At 42.1% G+C, this 24733-nt stretch overlaps 1 protein-coding gene across 1 annotated transcript in view; it reads right to left on the minus strand.

The window, feature by feature from the left end:
- The window catches only part of fbn2 (fibrillin 2), a 344878-nt gene that overhangs the window by 172067 nt on the left and 148078 nt on the right, over nucleotides 1–24733 (minus strand). Inside the window, exons 9-10 of the mRNA XM_080188736.1 lie at nucleotides 5951–6103; nucleotides 3087–3314 (exon numbers count right to left, since the gene is read on the minus strand). Coding sequence (XP_080044862.1) covers nucleotides 3087–3314; nucleotides 5951–6103 — 381 coding nt within the window. The remainder of the gene's footprint in view (nucleotides 1–3086; nucleotides 3315–5950; nucleotides 6104–24733) is intronic.

Genomic DNA, 24733 nt, shown 5'->3' on the forward strand with positions numbered 1-24733 from the left:
AGTGTTCCAATTCACTCAGAAACATTACACTTTGTTTCTGTCAGTTAGATGTTGAGTAAAGCAAGCGGTGGCCTTACATCCTTTGCACGCAATACTCTTTGAATTTTGCTCTGGAAAAAAAAATCCAAGTGTCCAAGTATACATTTTGTTTTCCATGATTAGTTTGTTAAACGTGCACTCTTCAAGCGCAATGTAAACATAAATGCAGACATGGGAACCATTTGAGGTCATTAATACAGAGCATCACACAACAAGCGAGCTACTCATTTGATCTTGGTAATGTTGTTATACTATTTTTTGTAACAATACACTAAATAATTTCAGTAAAAACACTTTACCATCTGGATTCTAATGCCATGAGTTGCAGTAATGTAATAAGAACACAAGAACATAAGAAATAGGAGCAGGAGTAGGCCATCTAGCCCTTCGAGCCTGCCCCACCATTCAATAAGATCATGGCTGATCTGTCGTGGCTCAGTTCCACATTCCCGCCCTCTCCCCATAACCCTTAATCCCCTCGCTTATCAAAAACCCATCAACCCGCGTCTTAAAAATATTTAGCGAGGCAGCCTCCACCACTTCAATGGGCAGAGAATTCCAGAGATTCACCACCCTTTGAGTGGAGAAGTTCTTCCTCAACTCCGTTCTAAACCGCCCCCCCCCTTTATCTTGAGGCTGTGCCCCCTAGTCCTACTGTCCTTTTTGAGTGGGAAGAGTCTCTCCACCTCTATCCTATCCATCCCATTCATCATCTTATATGTCTCAATGAGATCTCCCCTCATTCTTCTAAACTCTAACGAGTACAAGCCCAGTTTATTCAGCCTCTCCTCATAGCTCAACCCCCTCAACTCTGGTATCAGCCTAGTAAACCTCCTCTGCACTCTCTCCGAGGCCAAAATATCCTTGCGCAAGTGCGGCAACGAAAACTGCGCACAGTACTCCAGCTGCGGCCTTACCAATGCCCTATACAGCTGCAGCAAGACCTCCCTACTTTTATATTCAATCCCCCTCGCTATGAAGGCCAGCATCCCATTAGCCTTCCTGACCACCTGCTGCACCTGCAAGCTGGGTTTTTGTGACTCATGCACAAGGACCCCGAGGTCCCTCTGCACCGTCGCCTGCTGCAGTTTTTTGCCACGTAAGTAATAGTCCTTCCTACCATTATTCCTACCAAAGTGGACCGCCTCGCACTTGCCAACATTAAATTCCATTTGCCAGTTCCTGGCCCATTCGCCCAGCCTATCTAGATCCTTCTGCAGACTCTCCACACCCTCCGCACAATTTGCCTTTCCACCAATCTTGGTGTCATCAGCAAATTTCGACACCATACACTTGGTTCCCTCCTCCAGATCATCTATATAAATGGTAAATAGCTGAGGCCCCAGCACCGACCCCTGGGGCACTCCACTAGTCATCAACCGCCAATCCAAATGGCACCCATTAACTCCCACTCACTGCCTCCTATTTGACAACCAATCCTCTATCCACGCTAACACCCTACCCCCAACTCCATGCCCCCTTACCTTCTGTAATAACCTCTTGTGAGGTACCTTGTCAAACGCCTTCTGAAAATCAAGAAAGACCACATCCACCGGCTCTCCTCTATCCACCGCCCTAGACACATCCTCATAGAACTCCAATAAATTTGTCAGACACGACTTCCCCTTAACGAAACTGTGCTGCGTCTGCTCTATCAAGCAATTCCCCTCAAGATGCCTCGTTATTTCCTCCTTGATGACGGATTCTAACATTTTACCTACAACAGACGTTAAACTAACCGGCCTATAATTCCCTGCCTTTTGCCTGCCACCCTTCTTAAACAACGGCGTAACATTAGCCGTTTTCCAATCTTCCGGCACTTCCCCGGAATCCAGCGCCGTTTGGAAAATAACCACCAAGGCATCCACTATCACCTCCGCCATTTCTTTCAGAACCCTCGGATGCATTCCATCTGGTCCTGGGGACTTGTCCACAATCAGTCCCTCCAGTCTGTCGAGCACCGCCTCTCTAGTAACAATAATGTCATTGAGACCCTCCAGTCCTACCACCTTTCCATCGCTAACACCCGGCAAATTATTCACGTCCTCCTCCGTGAAGACTGAAACAAAAAAGTTATTCAAGACCTCAGCCATTTCCCCATCCCCTACCACTAAGTCCCCCCTCTCATCCTCTAAGGGTCCAACGTTCACCCTAGCCAGCCTCTTCCTTTTTATATATTTATAAAAACTCTTGCTGTCCTTTTTTATATTAAGTGCTAGCCCAGCTTCATAGTTTCTCCTACCCTTCTTTATCAACTTCTTTTTTAATCTTTGTTGACATTTAAACCTCTCCCAATCCTCTTCTCACCCACTACTCTTAGCCACTCTAAACGCCTCTGCTTTTAATTTAACACTTTCCTTCACCTCCTTCGTTATCCACGGCTTATTACCTCTCCTCCTATGGTCCTTTTTAACCATCGGAATAAACTTCTGCTGAGCACCAAGAAAGATCTCCTTAAAGATCCTCCACTGCTCCTCAGCAGACCTACCTTCCAACATGCTCCCCCAGTCAACATTCGCCAATTCTTCTCTCATCCTACTGTACTCCCCTCTGTTCAAACAAAGGACGCGTGTCCGGGAACCCACTTTCTCCTCCTCCATCTGCACCAGAAACTCCACCATACAATGATCACTCTCCCCAAGAGGATCCTTCACCACAAGGTCCCTAATTCTACCCGCCTCGTTACATAACACCAGATGCAAGATAGCTCACTCCCTCGACGGCTCCAACACACACTGTTCAAGGAAACTATCCCGGCAGCATTCCAAGAACTCCTCCTCGAGCCCACCGTGTCCAACATGGGTCGACCAATCAATATGTAGATTGAAATCCCCCATAATTATCGCCGTTCCATTCCTGCACGCCGCACTTATTTGCGCGTTAACAGCCCGCCCCACCTCTAGATCATTATTCGGGATATGAACTGTTATTGTATGAGTTTAATATTTCTCATTCAAAGATTTTTTTTCTTTTGCTTTTTTATCTCTCTTGCTCACACTTTTTAAAATTTGTTATTAAAAATGGAAAAACATGGAATTTAAACTTACCAATGCCTGGAATTCTATGTTGTCCATTAAAGGTCCTGCCCCCTGTTCTCCCTTGGCTACTGTCAACAGTGGCAGGTCGAACTGCAGGATCGTGGGGTCGAAATCCTCCTCCACCAATATCAAATCTAGGTAAATCTGAAGTGTCAATTCCATGTCTAGAATTTGGATCAAGGCGTGGAATACCTTGTACAAAAGGAACTCCTTCAATACAAAGGCTACGATATTCATCTGAGTTAAAGAAAACATGTACAGTTAGAATTATTTTTATTATTTATATGCACATCCATAATGTTCAATAGCAGACAAGGTGCTTAATCAGGGTTCTGTCTGTATGCTCCCTCAGATGGGCAAAAAGATTCCATGGCTCTATTTTGATGTACAGGAGAGTTCATCTCAGTGTCCAGGCCAGTGTTTATCTCTCAATCAACATTACGAAAGATATATTATCGGGGCATTATCACAATTCTGTAATAATGGAGGAGGGGGTAGTCACAGACTTTGATTGATTTATGTGGAGGTGCGCTGCTGAGTTCGTTGAAGGATGCGTTGGGCAGCTAACCAGAGCTGCCAGATGGAAGCAGAGCTTTACAAGTGTGGATCACATACAAAGTTACTGTGGCAGTCATGGCTGTGCATGCTGTTTGACTGAAAGAAATGGATGTATTGGGGATTCAGAAGGAGATATGAGGCCTTCCAAGCTGGGAAGGGCTGCCCACTGATTCTCTGATGCTGACCTGAGGCCATTCTTGAGATGGTGAGGGAGAGGAGGGAGGTCCCCTTTCCAGATGGTGAAAGGATAAAAGTTTCAATGGATTTCTTCAATCTGGCAAGGAGAATGCAACACCAGAGTGCTAATGTTAGTGAACAATGTTGCACTCGGCATTCTATGCGACGTGTCTGAACTTGCAGGTTCAGTAGGAATTTCTTTCTATGCATTGTAAAGGACATTGTCCAGGATCACGCTCAGTGAGGGATAACTGAAACATTGCAGGTGAACTCAAAACCCTGAAACCCTGTAAGGATTCTGCTAGCCAACATCCTGAGATGGACACATGTTTGGACAGTATTGACCTTTAGATCCCTCATTTTCTTACCTTGACTGGCTGTCTCCATCACCAATCCCCCATCACTACTACAATACCAGGCCTGTCCTGCACTCCTATGTGCCCCTGAACCCTCTTGTTCTACCTTGGATCCAACTTTCACTCCTTGAAACTTTGGCCTTATTACATAAACACTCTCACCATTGGCTCAACCTTGCTGGCTCTGAGTGTCCATGTTAGAGCCTATTCTCCTGCTCCCCTCTTTGTGCCATAGAGTTAAATAAGGGAAACCCTTGATCTTATACACAACTCCACAAAGCCTGCAGGTGCATGTCAATTTTAAATCATTGTGAGCTGGATGCCATGAGATTCTCATGCTGTTGACTTTCAGGTAGGATGTAATTTTTAAAAGTTTTACACTTTTTCTTTACACTTAATGTGTTCATAGCACGCAAATCTATTACAAGTAAGAGCCTGTCACAGGCCAACAAACACGCCATTGCCCTTATCTCAACTCACCATTAGGGAATCAAAACTTCCCAACCATTTAATTAACTTACCCCACGTGACACCTTCCCTGCCCTTAAAAAAATCCCCCTTATTGAGTTTTGGGCAATCTCAAGTTTATAGAAGGTAGAATGTAAGACACCAGCCAGGAGTGCACAGGAATAGTCTAATGAGAATTCCAACAGCAGATGAATTGAGACAAGGGGTGGGCAATAAAAGCTGGCCAGCTAGCAACATCCATGTCCCAAGAATGAATTTAAAAAAAGGACAAAGTTAGATGACGTTACAAAGGTGATCTTGGTGGTCCTATGATGGCACAGTGGTTAGAAGCTCATTTCAGTGTCCAATGTGGCATCAAGGTCGTGAACAGTCTGTTTAGTTTCTCACAGTTGCAGGGAAAGGGATGCACCAGTTGGGAGGGAACAGAGTTCGGGGTGGGGACTGGAAACGTTAGTTTTGTCAGCATTCAATTATAAGAAATTTCATGTTTTAGATGTTTGATAAACAGTCTGATAATTTAGCAAGGAACAGAAGAGGTGATGTGGGGCTGGTTATCATCAGCATGCATGTAAAACTAATGTTGTGCCTCCAGATGATGACACTAAGGAACAACATGTACAGGAGTACAGTATAGATCCTAGGGCATATCAGAAGTAATGGTGCAGAAGAAGGAAGAGAAGTGATTGCAAGTAATATTCTAGGTACAATTAGATAGACAGAATGGAACCAGGCACGAGCAGTGGCACCCAACTGGATGGCAGTAGAGAGATATTAGAGGAGGATTGTGTGGTTAACCATGTCAAAAGCTGCTGACAGGTCAAGAAGGACAAGGAAGGATAGTTTACCTTTGTCACAGGGAAGACAAGATTTTGTCTTCACAGATTTTAATGGGCAGCAATACATTCAAAAGCTTTGGAGAGGAAAGAGAGATAGAATTGTAGTTTGCAATGATGGCGTCATCAAGAGTTGGGTTGGGAGAGGGATGATGGTATCAAATTTAAAGGAGAGGGGGACCCAAAGGGAGAGAAGGTTAATGATATCAGCCAACTTGGGGATCAGCTTCAAATCAGCCTGACAGCACATACACTATATACATACCACTGATGATGTAGCTGGTGACATTGAAGAATAAATACTAGCTGAATCATTATGCTTTGATGAGGAAAAAGTAGCAGTGGTTGCTTAAAAAATGAGCTGCTAAAAGAGCAGTTTATTAAATCCTAAGTCTTGGCCTTCATAAATATCTATAACATGTTATCTTGTCCTTATTTGGACAGCACTTAATGCTTTTGAAATTGTTATATTCTCCCTTACCAGAACCTCTAATTGGACACATCTCTGGAACAGAGCCAAGGGCCCAACAGCGTCCAGATTCGCAACAACACTGCATCTTGGTGTAACGTCCAGTCAGCTCTTGAGCACAGCGGCCATTCGCCAGACTGAAAAAACAGGTACCAGCTCTCTGATCTGGGAAAGGAACAAAAAGATTCATCGTTGATTTCACTTTGAATTTCTACAGTACGTTAAAGGTGCATTATTATCAATACATACATAAAAATTTTAAAAAACTTTAAGAAGTAACAGCTTTAACTTTTTTTTAAATTTTCTTCCCACTGATGTCCTCCTGTGCTGAGTACATTGTCCCCCTATTGATATAGATTCATGGGATTGGAACTCTGTACCACCTCATCCAAATAGGCATTCTTAAAGTATGACACTACACAATGAATGTTGCCGGCCTTTTCAAATATGCAGGTCAGGAAGCCTATTCTGTTCTCAACTATGAAGAAGTCTCACAACACCAAGTCAATGTCCAACAAGTTTATTTGGAATCACAGGCTTTCAGAGGATTGTTCCTTCATCTGGTGAGTGGAGGTTAGTCTACAAACATGATTAATTCACAATCACCTCTATTCTCAACTGTCCTTCACACACACTTCCCACAAGGGGGTCACTGAATAGCAATCAGGACCAAGAACCTTGTCGGATTATTAACATGCCTCCAATTCAGGAATATCAAGCTACTGTGCTTGGGCCCAGGTTAACTCAGCACAGAAAAGGGCTTGAACCTTGCAATCTTTTGTATTTGCCTGTTGCCTTACCAATTGAAGCCCACTAAGACAATTTCAGAGTGCTGTGCCGTGTCCAACTTAATTACATTTTAAAAATGTAGTTTGGAATGAAAGACAGAATTTGATTGTGTGTAAAAATCTCATCTAATTAACTTAGACAAATGTAACTGTGCCAAGAATCATCCAATGCAAATTTTGCATTGCTAACACTCATATAACAAGAATGCTCAGTTTCTTGTGTGGTTATTGCAAGAATGATGGTAACCTCTGCAGGATAGTTCATGTATGCTCTTTCTCCTTAGTCAAGAAGTATAGGTTCCTCCTCATGTAGTAGCAGAAGTAATAGTACAACAGGGACCAAAGTTAAAAAATAACATCTAAAGATTACCCCAATTTATTTAACAAACAAATCCTAGCCTTGGTAGCTAGTTGAATCCAACTTAAACTAGTATTTTACAGATCTGACAGGAAAGAAGAAACTGATTGCCTTAGAAGTAGCAGAGAATATGAATAAGTTAGGAAAGGCATCAAAAAAGAAATAGGGTTGCAAAGACAAACTTTAAAATTAAATAAGCACTGAATAGAAAACATTCTATAGATGCATAGTTAACAAAAAAAAGGATAGGGTATTAGGCAATAACAAATTAACATATGGATTCAAACTCCCAGTCAATGACAGTAAAATGGCAGAAATATTAGAGGATTACTTTGCCTTGGTATTCAACAGGGAGACTAACATGACATTAGAAGAAGAGATAGAATAAAATGTAGCAACATTCAAAATAGAAAAAGGGACAAATAATAAGAGGCAAAGCTAAATCTATAAACAAAAATGGAAAAGAGAAGTGTCAGAGTACTGGTGGACAACTAATATGATTTAAAAATATAACAAACAAGTTGGGAGAATTAGAGACCAACTGGCTGATGTGGTGGTAGGAAAAGCTTTTAAAATTTATTCTTTCATTGGAATGTCAGCTTCACTGGCTCAGCCAACATTTATTGCCTAACTCTAATTGCCACGAGAAGATGGTGCTGAGTTGCCTTCTTGAATGCTGTAGTTCATGTGGTGCACCTATAACCACAGTGCTGTTAGAAAGGGAGTCCCAGGAATTTTACCCAGTGACAGTGAAGGAATGGTAGTATAGTTCAGAGTCAGGATGGTGTGTGCCTTCAAGGGGAATTGGGAGGTGGTAGTGCTCACATGCATTTGTTACCTATGTCATTCTAGATGGTAGAGATAGCAATTTGAAAGCTGTCATAGGAACCTTGGTGAATTCCTTCAATGCATCTTGTGAATGGTACACACTGCTGCCACTGTGTGTCAGTGATAGAGAAAGCGAATGATTCTGGTGGTGGATGAGTGCCAATCAAGTCGGCTGCTTTGAAACGGACAGTGCCATGCTTCTTGAATGTTGTCGGAGCTGTACTCATCCAGGCAAGTGGAGAGTGAGCAAGTGGGATTTTGTTTCAGATATCCATAGGAAATTCAGGGGAAATTTCTTTCCTAATCACATAGTGATTAGAATATGCAATTGCTACCACAAGGAACAGCTGAGGTAACTAGCATCAATACATTTCAACTGAAGATAGATAAGCATGAGGGAGAAAGGGACGAAGGAATAGATGGATATAATGATGGGGTTACACAAGACTGGAAGGAGCTCATATGGAGCACAAAAACTGGCATGGACCTCTCAAGCCAAATGGCCTGTTTGTATTCTCTTATGTAATAATGTGTAGCATCAGGTTGAAGAATGCAAGTTTAGGGTTTTCAGTGCAGAAATCTGTAAAGTGACACAGTTTGGCAATATCACTTGAAGAGTATAAGAATACTTGACGTGGCAATAAAATTATTATGCTCATCCAAAATAATACTTCATTTGGGAATACTGGGCTAACTTTGGGTTAATTAGCATTGTTTAGACAGGACAGAGGGGCCATAAGTTTGTGCCAAGCCTGCGTACTGCTCAACCTGCAAATGTATAAAATTGACAATGGGTGCACAGATTGAACGATTAAGTCCCAGGGTTATCATTAATTATGCTGATGAGCTCAATAAAAAGCTGATTTTTACTGTTGCAACCAAGTTTCCTTATTTAGTTACCTGGGGATTTTGACTAATCGGTGAGAAATGTGCCATTATTTGAAACAAAATAAACTAGTCCATAATAGCAGCTGTGATTTAAACTTACAGAATACAAAAGGCAATCAGCAAATGAAGCATAGAACCACTGCTGGTCTCTTGTTTCCACTCTGGGGCATGAGCTACATTGAGGATCAAAACTAATTTAGAAACAGTGAACTGCAGCTGCCAAACATGTGCCCCACAACAACTTGTTAGCTGTGGGAGATTGCCGAATTGGTTTCCTCTATCGATGTGCCTACTTGCAGGTCAAGTTGAGGGGGGAGAGAGAGCGATGGTGATTCCGGGCACTGCCTCACATAGACAGGCAGCACTTTTCCAGGTCCCACAATCATAATGTTAAAAAGATACTTTCAATTTTCTGACTGGCCTCCAGTTACTACTTTATGGTCCACCGGTTAGATCATTCATTGCCTATAACAAATGGGTAAAGCATACACTTTGCCTATTTATAGCACGGAACTACAAATGTTTGTCAAAGTATATTGAAACCGAGGGATGCTTCACCTGCTCACCTCAGGACTCACGGTTCGCAGTATCTGGAATGGCTACATAAATGAAATCGTAACTGATCCTACAACACTTTTAGGTTAATTTTAGCCTCATTTATTCATGAAGGGAGCCCTTGAAATTGTGCCTACCAAGTTGATTGGAGCAAATATTGTTCAAATGGGTGGCACGGTGGCACCGTGGTCAGCGCTGCTGCCTCACAGCACCAGGAACCCAGGTTTGATTCCAGCCTTGGGTGACTATGTGGAGTGTGCATGTTCTCCGTGTCTGCATGGGTTTCCTCTGGTTGCTCCGCTTCCCTCCCACAGAACAAAGATGTGCAGGTTGGGTGAATTGGCCATGCTAAGTTGCCCCTTAGTGCCCCAAGATGTAGGTTAGGGTGATTAGCAGGGCAAATACGTGGGGTTACGGGAAAGGGGTGAACTTGGGTAAGATCTCTATTAGAGAGTTGGTGCTGACTTGGGCTGAATGGCCTCCTTTTGTACTATACGGATTCTATAATTATGAGAAATAAAACTAGTCAGGCAAAACCTTTGAAACTGTTCAGCTAACAGTTTAAATTAATGATTATTAAATCAATACTCCTGCAAGACACATGTTCCTAGATATAGGTAGATGCACATGTTTCTTCTTTTTCAGGTGCATTGGTAATGCACATTTGCGCTGAAACCCTGCCACAGCGGAAATCTCTGTTGGCCTTGGGTGGGATTGTACGATCTTGCCTGAGCGAGGCCATAAAATCCTGCCGTTAACGTTTTTTTTAAATAAGTCAACCACACCATTGAAATAATAGAGGATGTATTTTTAAGGGCGACATGGTAGCACAGTGATTAGCACTGCTGCTTCACAGCTCCAGGGACCTGGGTTTGATCCCCGGCTTGGGTCACTGTCTGTCTGGAGTTTGCACTTTCTCCTCGTGTCTGCATGGGTTTCTTCTGGGAGTTCCAGTTTCCTCTCATAGTCCAAAAATGTGCGGGTTAGGTTTGATTGGCCATGTTAAAATTGTTCCTTAGTGTCCTGAGGTGCGTAGGGTAGAGGGATTAGTGGGTAAAATATATGGGGGTAGGGCCTGAGTGGGATTGTGGTCAGTGCAGATTCGATGGGCTAAATGGCCTCTTTTGTTACTGTAGGATTTCTATGAAGTATATTTGCAATTTCCCTTTCCCTGGAATTCATTTTCGCATATTACATTCCTGATACAATTTGATGCCTAGAAGGCAAAATAATTCAGGCCTGTCCCGCACATTATCTTAAAAATTCTCCAGTCCTTTCATAGTAGTATCATCTCAGTCCAACCTTCTCAATAGAACTTGTGAATTTTACACATGTCTGTTGGGGAAAGGGGAAAACTGACTGAAGGCAAAACTCTTTATAGATACCAAGCTTTACTTACTGACAGAATTTGGTGTCACTGAGCATTCAATATTTCAGCTTGCAATGATCACTGTTAATGTGAAATTTCCCTGAAGGAACTATGCATTTTCCTATCTCCTATATGGAAAAAAAATGGGAATCTTGAATATTTGAATTACAAGTTGGGGAAGTGACCTGGGAAGAAAATGGGTATGGAGGTTGGTTGGCTGGAAGCCTGCCTCAGTGATCCATCATGTGTCCAAAGTTTATTAAACAAAGCATGAAATATCCCTCCAGCCATTACACCTCTATCCCACGTACATTCCTCATGCCCCATTAAGCCCAACCCTTGCTACTTCATTCCCCCCACCATCCATTCCCCATCACCTCTGAGATCCTCCATGCCAAATTCTGCCCTGCCACTGAACCTGCCCCCTGTTGGCCTTTATAGCTGCTATGCTAATTGAATACCAATTCATGCCAACCCATCCCCTATCACCTACCACACTTGTCCCTGACACCCATCATGCTAAACTTAACCAGTATCCACAATGAACAGACTTCAGGACCCATGCAGGGATGAGGTAAGACAAAGTTCTACAAAATAAAGATCGAACTGTCTAATGCAAACTTCACTATATTGACAAAAACACCCAATCAAAAAAATCAATTTACTACAATTACATTCCTTCAGCTAAATAAAGCCTTCTAACAACAAACATTTCATTCAAATGCATAATTCCCAATAACAATAAATGCTAGAATTCATAGCTCCACACCTAAGAGTCTATAACAACGCAGCTGTCAATAAAACTGCAAAATGGCTGGCACCCTACTGCGAGAATGGAAGGTTGTATAATCAGTCATGCAGCACTAATCCAGTCCTTCCTAATGGAAGTCCTCAGGATCTGTTAAAAGACAGAGGAAAAAGCAAGGAACCATCTTTTCTAACACGCTGGACATTTTATTCAAAGATTTAAGGCGCAGGATTTGTAAATGCCTTGCCAGTTTCCCATTCCCTATGACATGTGCCTCTGACAGTTTTGACAGGTCCTTTTGACAGATGCTTTTGACAGTTCTGACAATTAATTCTGACAGGTCAGTTAACATTTCCCAATGAACGTGACTGTAATATCTATGGACCTTTTCTGTATATTTATGCCTATTTTATAACAATTCCAAAGTGCAACTTACCTACCCAAAATGTGACTTGGGACCAGATTCATAGGGATACTTTTTCTCCCCAAAAAAAAACCCTGGCTATCCAAATGAATTCATAAATTTAAACCATGCTCTTAACCGATCAAATCTGCACACTTTGGGTTTCGCGCTCCTGGCCTATCAAAATCCCACATCAGTGATTTAAATGGCCAGATGTCTCTGTAAACTATCCATGCATGAAAATGGGAATTCCTGTGTTCAGGGCAAGACTTAGGACTTTAGTGCATTTCTGCTATTTTCATCAGGACAGAGAACTAGGGTGAAACCCTAGAACATGATACCTATTCAACTTGTTACTTAAACTCAGGCCAACCTTTTACATTTTTAAAGAATTTGATTTATACCTGTAAACCATTCTAGGATTTAATGCAGCAGCAACTGTAAAGCCTTAATGTAATTGCCATTCTCACTGATGATCATTATTTCACACTGCTGCAATATTATATGAATGCACTTCAGAAGGAATTAGCAAAACTTGCTAATGCTGATCCATTGAATTTTTTCCCATTCCAAAAGGTGCTAACTGTTGCTAGGGTGTGGTTCCACAGGTACCAGTCACCACCACCAGACAACAAGCGCAAACACTGAGGTCCCAAAGATCTGGGGTCTCAACCAGCAGTTTCAAGACATACACCAAGTGGGAGAGGTGTGGAATTTAGGGTGGGAGCCACATTCGCTGCGTTGCCACTCCTTTACATGCAGAAATAACATGACAACCTTCACCAGTAAAATCTATTATGATGCAGATGTGCTTATTGTAATAATGTTGAAGTGGGAACCTCAATACTGGCTCTTCAATATATGATCATGACCCATAGAGGCTCAGGCATTTTTAGAAAACCTTTAGCCAAAATAGCCAGCACCTCTAACAAAGTGGCAAGGTCCTTCTGACACTCTAATTGACAAGAGCCCTGCCTCCTGTAGGTAAGTAAGCCTATTTGTGGAATCTGAGGTGGAGTCAATGCTGGACCAGAGTAGAAACTGGAGATCCTACCCTATCACACTTGTAGCATTGGAGTGGTGCTTGAAGAGCATCACACACTGAATGCCAATTAATTGTGAGCAACACTACAGGTGAGATCCGTCTTGCTCCTGCTCACTGCCTACACATACTCACCAGCCGGACTCAACTGATCCGAATTTTGATTTGATTAATATTTGTCACACATATTAGTATACAGTGAAAAGTATTGTTTCTTGTGTGCTATATAGACAAAGCATACCGTACACAGAGAAAGAAAAGAGAGGGTGTGGGTGCAGGAGTCTTTTTACAACTATTTTAATGCTGCCACAGTCACACTAGCTGAGATTTATCTAACCCTTGGATCAGAAGCATTGACAAAGCAAGTGTGACCTTGGATGAATAAACTAATCAGAGGTAACATTTTTACAACCTTTATGATCCTCAGGGAAGAGTTGTAAAGGAATTTGTGGATTAAACATTGGACAAATCGAACTTATTAAAAAGATAGTAAGAGAGGAATGAAGTCTGGCTTGAACAAAGTATCCTACAAGATGATCTATACTGCCTCTATTAAACTGAATTCGGCATAGTATTTTCAACATAAGCAGTCTTAGCACAAGAACAGGCTGAAGCTCATAATGGTTTTAAATGATCAGTCAGTCTTCAAGGTTCTTGATCTTTAAAAAAACACTTATTTTCGTAATATAGGAATCTTTACTATGATCTCTAATGTCCAAGTTAATACACACAAGGTGAAAAGTGCTGGATTTCATACAAGCATAGAATTCCAACAGTTTTAGCAGGCATTCAGCCCACTGAGTCTGCACCAACTCTCCAACAGAAAATCTTGCCCAGGATCTGTCCACGTAACCCCAAGTATTTACCCCGCTAACCTACACATTTTGGGATACTAAGGGGCAATTTGCATGGCCAATAAAACGAACCTGCACATTTTGGACTGTGGGAGGAAACGTGAGCACCCAGCGCAAACCCACACAGACATGGGGAGAATGTGCAAACCCCACACAGTCACCCAAGGCTGGCGTTGAACCTAGATCCCTGGTGCTGTGAGGCTGCAGAGCTAATCATTGTGTCATCGTGCTGCCCATGATTTGATCCTACACTTATAAAAGGAACATAACTTCCCTTCATAATGTCCCTTTAAATGTACAAAAGAAGAACAGACAAAAGATCAAGCTTACTGATCATTTCTAATACTTGGGCGGGAATGAACAACCAGGCAATGTTGAATTTGGTTTCAGAGCACCACCTGGTAATTAAAAATTGACAATTTCTATCTGGGGTCACATACCCTGACTCTTCTTCTACCCCACACCCTTCCAACACCCATTTTAAGTCATGTTTGATAGAGCTAGAGATTCTCCCAACTCTGCACACTTGACCCGGAGCAAAGGTTTGAACCTCTGTATTCAATTAAGCATGGAATGGGCTACCAGGTCAATGCTAATTGATTCCCTCATATTTCCACAACAATGCACCAATGCTCTACAACTACTACCTCTGGAAATCTCCAAGCACAAAAACAAAAAACCCAGACCAACATTCCAAAATTCGTGTATGCAAAGAGTGCTAATCAACAGGCACCTCCACATCAGGTCATAATAGGTCACCCATGGCCTGAGGTTGTGAGCTGCGATGAAATAATGCAGATTGTGGAGACAGCTCTACTTGTGTAAAGCTGACTGCCCCAAGGGGTTACATTCTTCATCCTGGAATGCCAATTAAATTGTAGAGCTCGAATAAAGCAAGTGAAAAATGTAACAATTATGTAAATTAACTTTTATATTGCAAATTAACTGAAATATTTCAATATTGTTTACCAAGATCAGGTTACCATTATGCAGTTCTTGCCTATCGCAATTTGGAAGCTACTTAAATTAAGAACCATTTCACTTGCAATATTTTACTGCAGGATTAAACATTGCAATGCTGTTACCTTATTCACATCAAATTGACAGATATGAAAAGCAGACTTGAATGGAGCTAAAAGAGTTTGTAAGTGTATTTACAACAGTACAAGACAGACATTTACGCTAGTACAAGATAAACATTTGCGCAGGTATAGCACACACCAAACAGTCACGGATGGGTTCCGCTATTATTCAGGTTGTGACTTCCCTTCCATTACTTATTTTATAATCCACCACCATTCATGACTGAAGCAGGAAAGACTGCAGTGCTCTAATCTGACCAACTCGTTGAGGGATCCCTTAGTTCTGTCAACTGCAAGCTATCTCCACTATTTAGCAATGGTTGTAGATGTATGTTGTAGTTTATCGGGTTAATACCTGCAGTGGCTGCCGATGGTCCACCGCACAATGCAGATGATCCGTTTTGAGCCTCCTGGATCTCTTCTGAATGATTCCCATTTAGCACAGTTATAGTGCCTGACATTTTGGAGGATGTTCTTATTATGAAGATGTGACTTCATCTGCACAAGGACCATGTGGTGGACATTCGTACCAGTAATGTTATTGACAGATGCATCTGTGACAGGTAGATGAGTTAAAGTAATATTTTTCCTTTTGTCGGCTCTCTTGCCACTTGCTGCAAGCCTAGTCTAGCAGCTATGTCCTCCAGGATCTGGCTGGCACAGTCGGTACTAGTGCTACTGAGCCAAGTTTGGCGATAGGTATTTAAGACCCTACAATGTATATATTCCGTGTTTTTATTATCTTCAGTACCTCTTCTAAGTGGTGTTCAACAAGGAGAATTATTTATTAGCTGAGGGGGGTGCAGTAGGTCACAATCAGCTGGAGGTTTCTTTGTCTATGTCAACCTGTTGCTATGAGACAACTTGAGGTCTAGAGTCAATGCTGAGAAGTCCCAGGGCAATTCCCTCCCAACTGCATACCACAGTAATCTTACCTTTGATCAGTTTGCCCTGCTGTTTGGACAGGACATATAGGTATGATGGTGGAGGAGTCTGGTACATTGGCTCTGATATGATTCTGTGAGCGTGATTATGGCAGGTTATTGCTTACCTTGTCTGTTGGATGACTCTCTCAATTTTGGTACAAGTCCCCAGAAGTTAGTGAGGAGGTTAAGCTCAGCTGGACTGGATAGTCCATGTCATATTGATGCTGGGTGAACTGTCCTGTTTTATTCTTATTTGAGTTTTCCATAGCAGTTTGATATATTCGAGTGGATTGCCAGGCAATTTCAGAGGACAGTTAAAGTATAACCACATTGCTGTGTATGAGAGCTTGACAAGGTTAGGATGGCAGATTTCCCTCCCTAATGGACACTAGTGAAGTCAGATGGTAGACCCGGTTGGTCTATCATCACCATTACTTAGCCTGGCTTAGTTCCCTCCCAATTAGCGGTAAGCATCAAATTATTGCCCGGATTCTCTGACATACGTTCACAATTACTTTCACAAAAACACTTTCAAGTTACCTCAAAATTATATAATTTAGAGTTCCCTTTTGACATTGTATTCAAAGAATCATGGAGTCCCTACAGGACAAAAGCCGGCCATTCGGCCTATCAAGTCTGCACCATCTCTCCGACAGAGCATCTCCGTAACCCCACTTATTTACCTCTACAATTCCCCCTAACAAACACATCTTGAAATAAAAAGGGACAATTTAATATGACCCTTCAACCTAACCTGCACATCTTTGGACAGTGCGAGGAAACCGGAGCACCTGGAGGAAAGCCATGCAGACATGGGGAGAATATGAAAACTCCCCACAGACAGTTACCCATGGCCAGAATTGATCCCAGGTCCCTGGCACTGTAAGACAGCAGTGCTAACCATTGTGCCACCACGCCATCCATTTTTCATACAAAAAAAGTTTGATGGTGTGCATGACCTTTTCTTGCTTCTTGCTGCCTTGACTTCTCAGAGGAGTGGGACAAGCTAAATTGCTGTTTCAGGGAGCCAATACAGTTTTGACAGGGCAAATGGCCTCCTTCTGTACTGTAGATAGTCTATAATTCTTCATATAATTTAATGATGCTTGCATAAAGAGAATGCTTAAAAAAAAGTTAGTCAAAAATTTGACCAAAATAATACAGGGAAATATTGCATAGCACACTGAACTTAATGGTGCAGTGGGCTGACAAAATATGCTTTTGTTTCTGTGAACTACTTTCATATTCAGTCTAATTTAATGGGATAATTGACAAAAGAAAACAAAAGTGAAAGAAATGGAAATTGATGGGAATCTGAAATATAAAAAAAAACACAATGCTGGAAAGTACAGTACATCAGTTAGTATCTATGAAGAGAAAAGACAGGTTAAGATATTTTGGATGGCTACCCTTCATCCACAGAAAACTGAAAGAGAAGCAGGCCTCACAGTAAAGTTTAATAAAAACAGAGAAGGAAAATAAGAGAAAGAGAATTATCAGACATGCCAATGAAGGAAAGAAAAATGGCATGAGGAAAGAGAGAAGAAGAAGATGATGAAAACATACTCTTTCCGCTAACTGAAATAATCCAATGTTTAAGAAAAACTAAGCGGTTGTTTCTATTTCTAGTGGGCATAAGTCCACAATGCAAAACATCTCATAATTAAAGACACATTGTCAGTGAATTGGCAGCTTCATTCACAAAGGCTATGAAAACGTCTGATGTGGAAAATGGAAATATAATACTGGTGTACAAAAATTATTCTTCTGAGGGTAAAGCAGATGGGGTAGATTTTGCAAATTAACACTCCCTGCTCAGATCTTCATGCATTGGTAGCACATATTGAAAATTCAGATTTTCCGTCTATTAAGATGAATGCTTGGAAATCATATGAAATGCATAAGTCTCGATATACCAGTTTTCAATATGAATGACCACTGATCAACATCCTGTGCCAGGAGCACTAATATGTAAAGTCTACTGCAAGACAAATTTGGGACAAACATTGTTGCATTAATTTTTTAGGTGTAAAATGGGCATACTGCCAACACATTTAGCAGTGAAGTAACCTGTGCCCACTAGAGTCAGTAATAGAATTTTAAAGCATGGAAAGAGGCTCTTTGGTCCATCATGTCTGCTCCTACCATCAAGCACCTATCTGTTCTAATCCCATTTTCCAAAACTTGGTCCATGCCTTGTATGCTATGGTATTTCAAGTGCTTCTTAAATGTGAGAGTTCCCACCTCTACCACCCTTCCAGACAATGGGTCCCAGATTCCCATTACTCTCCTGGCAGAAACATCTTTTCTCACATTTCCTGTATACCTCCTGCCCCTTAATTTAAATCTATGTCTCCTAGTTATTGAGCTCACAGCTAAGGAGAAAAAGTTCTTTTTTATCTACCCTAACAATGCCCTTCAGGTCTCCCTTCAGCTTTCTCTGCTCCAAGGAAAACAAAGTCAGCCTATCCATTCTCTCCTGATAGCTGAAACACTCAGCCCAGGCAACATCCTGCTGAATTTCCTCTGCACTCTCTCTAATGCAATCATTTCCTTCCTATAATGTGATGACCAGAACTGTACACAGTACTCCAGCTGTAGTCTAACTAGCGTTTTATACAGCTTCATCATAACCTCCCTGGTCTTATAGAATCATATAAGAATGGAATCCCTACAGTGCAGAAGGAGGCCAAATGGCCCATTGAGCCTGCACTAACAACAATGTCACCCTGGCCCTGTTGTGATTACTCTCACCTGTTTAGCCTGCTAATACCCATGACACTAAGAGGCAATTTAGCACGGCCAATCAACCTAACCTGCACATTTTGGGGGGAACCTGCAGCACCTGGAGGAAGCCCAGACATAGGGAGAATGTGCAAACTCCACACAATAAGTCACTCAAGGCTGGATTTGAACCTGTGGTCCTTGGCGCTGTGAGGTAGCAGTACTAACCATTATATTTAAAGTCTCAGTTAATAACACAAGTATCACATATACCTTCTTAACCATGTTATCCTCCTGTCTTGCTATCTTCAATGATCCATGGATGTGCACACCAAGGTCCCTCTGATCCTCTCTACTTCCTGGGGTCTGACCATTCATTGCATATTTCCTTGTTTTGTTAGTCCTCCCACTGTACATGTGCATTCTGACTACTGCATCCTGCTCATTCTTTTATTATCTGGGTGGCTACTTGAAATAAGCATTGAGCCCATTGGACATTAATGAAAGACTTTACATAGGCTGCAGTAATCTTCTGCGAAAAAGTTGTGATTGCTGCAAATGCTTGGGCTGCTTTACTCATGCTTCTTCAGCAGCTTCAGTGAGACCTACCCTGACTCCACACAGTTGTGATCACTGTGTGGCAAAATTCCCAAAGATACTTTGCACTTTGCTGAGCACAAAAAAAAATCCAAATTACTGAAAAGTTGAAACTGAATAAACATCTGCACAGCATGTGGAGATCTTATAATAATCACAGGACCTATACTGAAGGTAATTTTTGTGAAAATATAGACATTTAAAAAATTGACATCAAATCATTGCAGTATGGACCTGATGACTAAGCTAGCCATTTGAGGAAAATTGTCTGATATGTTGTCACTTCTATTTTATGTCATCACTTTGACAAATACGGCCAGTTTAATTTGCATTACATCATATCTCTAGTCCAATGAAATCCCTTCATTGTGATTTCCTTTATCATAAAATCAGAAAATTGCACCACAAAAGTTTTCTTTCAGCCTATTGTGTCAGTGTGGCCAAAAATGAGCTAGCTATTCATTCTAATCCCACTTTCCAGCTCTGAAAAAACTCTTATAGAAGCAGGGACGTTACTCTATAATTGGGTTTTCCTTGATATTATTTGTCTATTGTTTAATTCAATTCTTCTGCAGAGGTTCACAAATTTGAATGGCGGTTGAGGATGGGATTGGTCTCAAGATGCAAAGACACTACTGTTGAATTGTTCACCTTCATTCACTGTCTAGACAGGCCAGTAATGTAAAAAGCTTGCCATGGCTACTGAAGGGGGGGAAAAAAAATCCTGCAGCATCCAACAGCCATCTACATTTCTTTTGACCATGCATTGCCTCCAGTAATGGAAAATTACCTCTTGATGTGATACTCCAAACTGCCAGACACAATGGAACTGCTTTATCATAGACTCGCACCTATGCCAAGCTGTGCTGTCAGATTTAATCTTAACAGTCTGGATTGCCCATGATGATTGTTCTGTAATACAGGCTTAGTCTGATCGTGATCTCTCCTATGTTTACACTGCATAAACCAATTATCTTTATTCTGGCAGGGTATGATAGTAAGTTGTTATTTAGTTCCCATTACCACAAAACCCATAGTGGAAGAAAACATTCTTTACTCTCAGAAATAAGCTTCTGTTTTCAGTTCAGCCCCAGTGGCATAAAGGCTGTTGATCTGGACTGAATTCAAGAGATTTCCAGCTCATATTAATTACTGCTTCTAAAAGAACTGAAAGAAACACCGAGCTAGTCCACGCAGAGAGTAGCACAATTAGTACAACATCATTGCTGGCTGGGGGTTCATTTGAATAGAATCCAAAACGAAACAGAATCTAGACTATCAAATGTCATTCACTTGCAGTATGTGTCAAAACATTACCTCGTTCTGGTAATGCAAATGCAAATAGAATCCTTGTTCTGTTAATATTATGATTTTTGTTTGAAAAATCTCTATTTCCAATGGAATTAAACTAATCAAGCTGCATATAAATTTGTAGTGCTTTCAGGTCTCCACATTGAATTGAAAAGGTTGGCTGACACGTACAAATATGAATATTTGTTTTATTTGTACAGATGTGGACATTGCTGACTGAGCCACTAATTATTGCCCATTCCTAATTGTCATTGAATTGAACTAGGCCATTTCAGAGGACAATTAACCACAATGCTGTGGATCCTGAGTCATATATCAGACTAGGGTGAAGACAACAGGTTTCCTTCCTTAAAGGACATTAGTAAACCGACAATCATCATCATCAGATTTTTAATTTCAGATTTGCATTGAATTCAAATTTTAAGTTTGGGGAATTGAAACCGGGTCCCCAGAGCATTACCCTGGGTCTCTGGTTTACTAGTCCAGTGACAATGCCATTACACTACCATCTTCCCTCACTGGAGTGATGAACAAGCAAAAGATATGTTTTAACCCTGGTGTGCGTCAATCTTTTAAAACTGAATGTCAAGGGCAGAAGAAAAAACCTTCACTTAATTCCGTTGATCCAAATTCATATTTATCCTGCATGAACAGACTCCTATCAATCCATCAATGGTTTCCCTAGTCCATTTACATCATTATTAGTCCAATCCTGCCAATAAACAATAAAGAATCAAATCATGTGTTCTTCCAGGACTCAGTTCTTAAAGATAATCAGCTCAACCACAGACGCCAGATAATCTTGAGTCAAAAACCCACTCTGTGTTGAGTGAGTTGATCTGATTGGATGTTTCTGTTGGTGTAACTTTTCTGCCCCATAGCTAATCAGCATTTACCTCTTGACTGACATTCAATAACCCCTGACTGGAAGATGAATGTTTGTGGACATAAATGAGGATAGAATTGGGCTCGAGTGCAAAGTATAAGAACATAAGAAATAGGAGCAGGAGTAGGCCAACTAGCCCTTCGAGCCTGCCCCGCCATTCAATAAGATCATGGCTGATCTGTCGTGGCTCAGTTCCACATTCCCGCCCTCTCCCCATAACCCTTAATCCCCTCTCTCATCAAAAACCCATCAACCCGCGTCTTAAAAATATTTAGCGAGGCAGCCTCCACCACTTCAACAGGCAGAGAATTCCAGAGATTCACCACCCTTTGAGTGAAGAAGTTCCTCCTCAACTCTGTTCTAAACCACCCCCCCCCTTTATCTTGAGGCTATGCCCCCTAGTCCTACTATCCTTTCTGAGCGGGAAGAGTCTCTCCACCTCTATCCTATCCATCCCATTCATCATCTTATACGTCTCAATGAGATCTCCCCTCATTCTTCTAAACTCTAACGAGTACAAGCCTAATCTATTCAGCCTCTCCTCATAGCTCAACCCCCTCAACTCCAGCATCAGCCTAGTAAACCTCCTCTGCACTCCCTCCAAGGCTAAAATATCCTTGCGTAAATACGGCGCCCAAAACTGCGCACAGTACTCCAGCTGCGGCCTCACCAATGCCCTATACAGCCGCAGCAAGACCTCCCTACTTTTATATTCAATCCCCCTCGCGATGAAGGCCAGCATCCCATTCGCCTTCCTGACCACCTGCTGCACCTGCAAGCTGGGTTTTTGCAACTCATGCACAAGGACCCCGAGGTCCCTCTGCATCGTCGCCTGCTGCAGTTTTTCTCCACGTAAGTAATAATCCTTCCTACCATTATTCCTACCAAAGTGGACCACCTTGCACTTGCCAACATTAAATTCCATTTGCCATTTCCTGGCCCATTTGCCCAGCCTATCTAGATCCTTCTGTAGACTCTCACCACCCTCTGCACAATTTGCCTTTCCACCAATTTTGGTGTCATCAGCAAATTTCGACACCCTACACTCGGTTCCCTCCTCCAGATCATCTATATAAATGGTAAATAGCTGAGGCCCCAGCACCGACCCCTGGGGCACTCCACTAGTCACCAACCGCCAATCCAAATAGCACCCATTGACCCCCACTCTCTGCCTCCTATTTGACAACCAGTCCTCTATCCACGCTAACACCCTACCCCCAACTCCATGCCCCCTGACCTTCTGTAATAACCTCTTGTGAGGTACCTTGTCAAACGCCTTCTGAAAATCCAGAAAGGCCACATCCACTGGCTCTCCTCTATCCACCGCCCTAGACACATCCTCATAGAACTCCAGTAAATTTGTCAGACACGACTTCCCTTTAAGGAAACCGTGCTGCGTCTGCTCTATCAAGCAGTTCCCCTCAAGACGTCTCGCTATTTCCTCCTTGATGACGGATTCTAACATTTTACCTACAACAGACGTTAAACTAACAGGCCTATAATTCCCCACCTTTTGCCTGGCACCCTTCTTAAACAACAGCGTAACATTAGTCGTTTTCCAATCTTCCGGCACTTCCCCGGAATCCAGCGACGTCTGGAAAATAACCACCAAGGCATCCACTATCACCTCCGCCATTTCTTTCAGGACCCTCAGATGCATTCCATCCGGTCCTGGGGACTTGTCCACAATCAGCCCCTCCAGTCTGTCGAGCACCACCTCTCTAGTAACAGTAATGTCATCGAGACCCTCCAGTCCTACCACCTTTACATCTCTAACATCTGGCAAATTATTCACGTCCTCCTCCGTGAAGACCGAAACAAAACATATGTATAGGATATGTTTTAGCAACTCCTTTGTCAACACTCATTGTTTAGATAGGCTGGGCGAATGGGCCAGGAACTGGCAAATGGAATTTAATGTTGGTAAGTGCGAGGTGGTCCACTTTGGTAGGAATAATGGTAGGAAGGATTATTACTTACGTAGAGAAAAACTGCAGCAGGCGACAGTGCAGAGGGACCTAGGGGTCCTTGTGCATGAGTCGCAAAAACCCAGCCTGCAGGTGCTGCAGGTGGTCAGGAAGGCTAATGGGATGCTGGCCTTCATAGCGAGGGGGATTGAATATAAAAGTAGGGAGATCTTGCTGCGGCTGTATAGGGAATTGGTGAGGCCGCAGCTGGAGTACTGTGTGCAGTTTTGGGCGCCGTACTTACGCAAGGATATTTTGGCCTTGGAGGGAGTGCAGAGGAGGTTTACTAGGCTGATGCCGGAGTTGAAGGGGTTGAGCTATGAGGAGAGGCTGAATAAACTGGGCTTGTACTCGTTAGAGTTTAGAAGAATGAGGGGAGATCTCATTGAGACATATAAGATGATGAATGGGCTGGATAGGATAGAGGTGGAGAGACTCTTCCCGCTCAGAAAGGACAGTAGGACTAGGGGGCACAGCCTCAAGATAAAGGGGGGGCGGTTTAGAACGGAGTTGAGGAAGAACTTCTCCGCTCAAAGGGTGGTGAATCTCTGGAATTCTCTGCCCGTTGAAGTGGTGGAGTCTACCTCGCTAAATATTTTTAAGACGCAGCTTGATGGGTTTTTGATAAGAGAGGGCATTAAGGGTTATGGGGAGGGGGCGGGAATGTGGAACTGAGCCAAGACAGATCAGCCATGATCTTATTGAATGGCAGGGCAGGCTCGAAGGGCTAGATGGCCTACTCCTGCTCCTATTTCTTATGTTCTTATGTTCAAGGTCATACAGATGAAAAGGCTCCAGAGAGTACCATGGAACTGTCACACTACAACAACTGGTACCTTAAGAACAGGATGCCGAAATAAAATTTGAGGCAGGGCAGGGAAAACTCATGTCACAAAGAACCAGGCTTTTTACAGGGTTTTTGCTGGCAAACCATCATTTGCAGTTGTTACTGCTCTGAAACTAAAAGTAACTTCAGGATTTAGCACAAACACAGAAATCCTGAAGATGAAGTCTGCCATTTACAGCCCCACCACAGGCTATGCTGCAGACCACTTCCCAAAGCTCCTAGCAACCCCCCTCAATTCTCTTATTATCATTAGAAGCCTTGTAAAATGCAAAGCTTTGTTAAAAGAGATGTAACTGACTTTCTTCACACAAATATAACAATGAAAAGTCTAGAATAAAGGATTTGCAATAAGAAGTTGATGATGAAAATAGATTATCCATAATATGGCAAGAATATATGATTTGATCTTACATAACTAACATTTTACAAAAATTTCATTAACATTCTCTCCGTTTAAATTATTGCCTATTCCAATTCTATAATTTTAACTTAAACAACAGATTAAACCAACTTGTGACAGGAGGTATCTCTCAGAACATTCCTTTGAGTAATTTATATAGGAGTATTTCGTTGACAAAACACTGTCTGAGAAAGCTGCCCAAAGCAAACAGAACAACAGTAT

The sequence above is a fragment of the Carcharhinus amblyrhynchos genome, chromosome 5 (genome assembly GCF_965287045.1).
Source record: "Carcharhinus amblyrhynchos chromosome 5, sCarAmb.v2.hapA, whole genome shotgun sequence".
Classification (NCBI taxonomy): domain Eukaryota; kingdom Metazoa; phylum Chordata; class Chondrichthyes; order Carcharhiniformes; family Carcharhinidae; genus Carcharhinus; species Carcharhinus amblyrhynchos.